This window comes from Heterodontus francisci, chromosome 7 (genome assembly GCF_036365525.1).
Source record: "Heterodontus francisci isolate sHetFra1 chromosome 7, sHetFra1.hap1, whole genome shotgun sequence".
NCBI lineage: Eukaryota > Metazoa > Chordata > Chondrichthyes > Heterodontiformes > Heterodontidae > Heterodontus > Heterodontus francisci.
In genome coordinates, this window is record NC_090377.1 from 96,488,767 (window position 1) to 96,492,199 (window position 3,433).

At 39.1% G+C, this 3,433-nt stretch overlaps 1 protein-coding gene across 1 annotated transcript; it reads right to left on the bottom strand.

Moving 5' to 3' along the window:
• Nucleotides 1-1,541: 1,541 nt before the first annotated feature.
• Nucleotides 1,542-2,857, bottom strand: LOC137372163 (uncharacterized protein C2orf66 homolog). Its single transcript, XM_068035691.1, has 2 exons — nt 2,735-2,857; nt 1,542-1,727 (listed from the first exon to the last, which is right to left on the bottom strand). The coding sequence occupies exons 1-2, from the start codon at nt 2,855-2,857 to the stop codon at nt 1,542-1,544; spliced, it is 309 nt and encodes a 102-aa protein (XP_067891792.1).
• Between the last annotated feature and the right edge of the window lie 576 nt (nt 2,858-3,433).

Below are 3,433 nucleotides of genomic sequence, written 5' to 3' on the forward strand. Positions count from 1 at the left end.
AGGTAACTTGGATATATAATTAAGACCATGAAACCAACCACTTTTATCTTTGATAAAGGAAACTGTCTTAATCTTTTAGTTTTTAAGAATGCAATACTCATTTTGCAACACATTTACATGACCCCGTTTTAGTCCCAAATGACCGCAAGTAAGAATATCACCCTTATAATTCCCAACATTCCTTTTGATGCCAGCAAAGAAACATGGAGTTCATAACCATGATGCAATATGGTGATAAAGAAAGGTTTCTGATTCAAGTATTGTGATTCTGTTTCTGGGAGTATGAAATATTGAAACCTTAATATGCTATACTATGGTGAGGCACTAGTCTCAGCAATATCACTGTGGAAGTGCATCAAGTGGAGGCTGAATACATCCCCCCAATGAGGGAAGGAAAATTGGAGGGAAGCTCCTTCCTTCGGCCATTCTTTTGCATTTCCCAACAGTCAATTGCAGAGTAGCTTTAGTAGAGGCATAAAAATTGCCAATCTACATACACATGGCATGAAGTGAAGGAGGAAGTAGCTGAATGGAACAGGTAATGGGCAAGGACAAGCACAGATAACTTTGATACCAATTAGTGACATGGTAAGAATCAGTTTCATATATATCAGACATCATAAACCATTGCACTGCTACTCTAATCTAGAAAAGGCTGGCAATTTATGTTACTTGGATTTATTTAGAAATAAGTTAGGTAATTAAAGCACCCACTTTCCCATAAGAAATGTAAGTACTTCTTTCAATTGACATTGTTATCAATCACAGGATCATTAGATATTTATTGATATGGATGGCTATTTAGCCCATCTAAATACATCCATCCCTTTGAACATTCAGTTGGTTCTTAAATGATTCTGGAGTTTTCACCGCCATTACTCCATCCAGGAGGCCCTTCATTTTTTGTGTGAAGACTCTTTCTGATATCAGTCTTAACCCTTCCATTTAAAAGTTTGAACCTATTCTAAACCAACAATGTCTAATTTCTCAAAATTTATTGATTTCATCACTAACTTGTTGTTAATATTTTATCAGCTTGGGTTTGATGCCAACATCTTGTGCTCTTTCCTTCAAAAATCCAGCATGATGCAGTGCAAAGAAACTGGGGAAGATTTTAAAAAAACAAGGATGAACTTAATATGATTTACATGTTTATATACATTGCCCTGGCTTTGTTTAACATTTATTTATAGCCAGACAAAAATCTGGCCTTCATTGCATTGAAATGCCACATTGAAAGGATGAAAACTTTGTATCACATGGCTGAAGGAAAATAAAGGAGCACATATTCGAGCAAAATAGCATCCAAACATACAGAAAGTAACGTCTCTAATTAAACTCTTGGTAGGTAAAAACCATTAAGTACTACATGTAATACGTCTGGTAATTTAAAGAAATACGTTGGAACTAAAGGGAAAAAAATCGACTCAAACAGGAGACTGAACATAACATGAGGAGTTTGTGACTTTATTGAGTTGATTAGTAATGAATTCTAGGCTACTGCTGAAATAATCAGATGCTGTCATTATATGTCATTATAGTCATCCTTTCAAGAACGTTGCAAAGGAATCTTTCTGGCCTTCGTAGTCTGAAAAGGCAGAGGCGATGCGGTCCGGATAACGAGAGGCTGCTCCGAATGGTCTTCTGTTGTCTACTCTGAAAGATTTCGAGAATTTCCCAACATCAACACCTCTCCCAGAAAAATAAGCTTGAAGTGTTCGGAAAAACTAGAGAGAAAAAGAACCAAAGTTCTAGTTTAAGTTGCTTAACGTATCCATTTGTTTGCAAGCTGTTTTATCATTCACTGTCTGGCAGAACTTAAAAGCGGCACAGTGGCGCAGTGGTTAGCACCGTAGCCTCACAGCTCCAGGGACCCGGGTTCGATTCCGGGTACTGCCTGTGTGGAGTTTGCAAGTTCTCCCTGTGTCTGCGTGGGTTTTCTCCGGGTGCTCCGGTTTCCTCCCACAAGCCAAAAGACTTGCAGGTTGATAGGTAAATTGGCCATTATAAATTGTCACTAGTATAGGTAGGTGGTAGGGAAATATAGGGACAGGTGGGGATGTTTGGTAGGAATATGGGATTAGTGTAGGATTAGTATAAATGGGTGGTTGATGTTCGGCACAGACTCGGTGGGCCGAAGGGCCTGTTTCAGTGCTGTATCTCTAATCTAATCTAATCAAAATACTGCAGATGCTGAAATAAAAACAAGAAATGCTGGAACCACTCAGCAGGTCTGGCAGCATCTGTGGAAAGAGAAGCAGAGTTAACGTTTCGGGTCAGTGACCCTTCTTCGAAGTTCCGAAACTTTAACTTTGCTTCTCTTTCCACAGATGCAGCCAGACCTGCTGAGTATTTCCAGCATTTCTTGTTTTTATTTCAGATTTCCAGCATCTGCAGTATTTTGCTTTTATTTTAGTGCCTTTATGTGTGTGTTAGGTACTAAAACTGTAGCTGTTTCCTCGATAATACAGACAGGCACAACTTACTAAACACGCCAATTCAGCAAACAAAAAAAATCTTTAAAATAATTCGATAGTAAAATATTTCTGCCGGACAACATACCAATACATTCCCAGCCCTAATAGTTTAATCCAAAAAAAACCCCCATTGTGAATCAGACCAATGTTTGCAAGACAGTAAACTAACAGAGCTGGCACTTGGTCCGACGCTTGCACTTTACCGAGCAGATAAGCAGGTCTAGGTTGATGGAACTAATGCAAAACTGAACTCTTACCAGCTCCCTGTTTCTAGGGTTCTCCAAAGATTTCCAAGCATCCTTAGACTCCAGGGGAATGGTATGGACTAAAGTCACGAGGGAGACAGTTAGGCAGAAAGTAAAAACCTGCACTTTGAGCATGATAGAGTCTGGATGCTACTGGAAAGAAAATCAGAAGGGTTATCTCATACAAATTTCAAACAAAATATATGAATACGGGGCAGGAAGATCTTTATACTCACAGACTGTCTCCACACTCAAGAAGCAACTTCAGTTCGCGCTACCAATTGCTGTGCAGCTTGGAAATGCCGCTGACTGTACTGCAGCTAATTCTATTTTATAGCTGCGGTAGTTTGTGTGGGTGTCAGTGACGTTAGCAGAGTGTACCAGAGTAATGATATTTCAATAGGTCTGATAAGAAACTCCAGGGAATAAACTAACCATCATTTCATTCAAAACGGAAATTATTATGTATCTGCATTAGAAAATATGACCCTTGACCACATTCATCCAGATAGGAGATTCTGGAATCTGAAATTTAATACCTAATTTTAACAGTTATTTCCAAACCTTGGCAATTTTTAATAAAATCTACAGGCTACACCGGAGTCAGCTTGGCCCAGTGATAGCAGTCTCACCTGAGTTAGAATGGCTTGGGGCAAGTCCCGTAGCAAGATGTGATTACATAACTCAGACTGATTTAAATACAGCACAGCG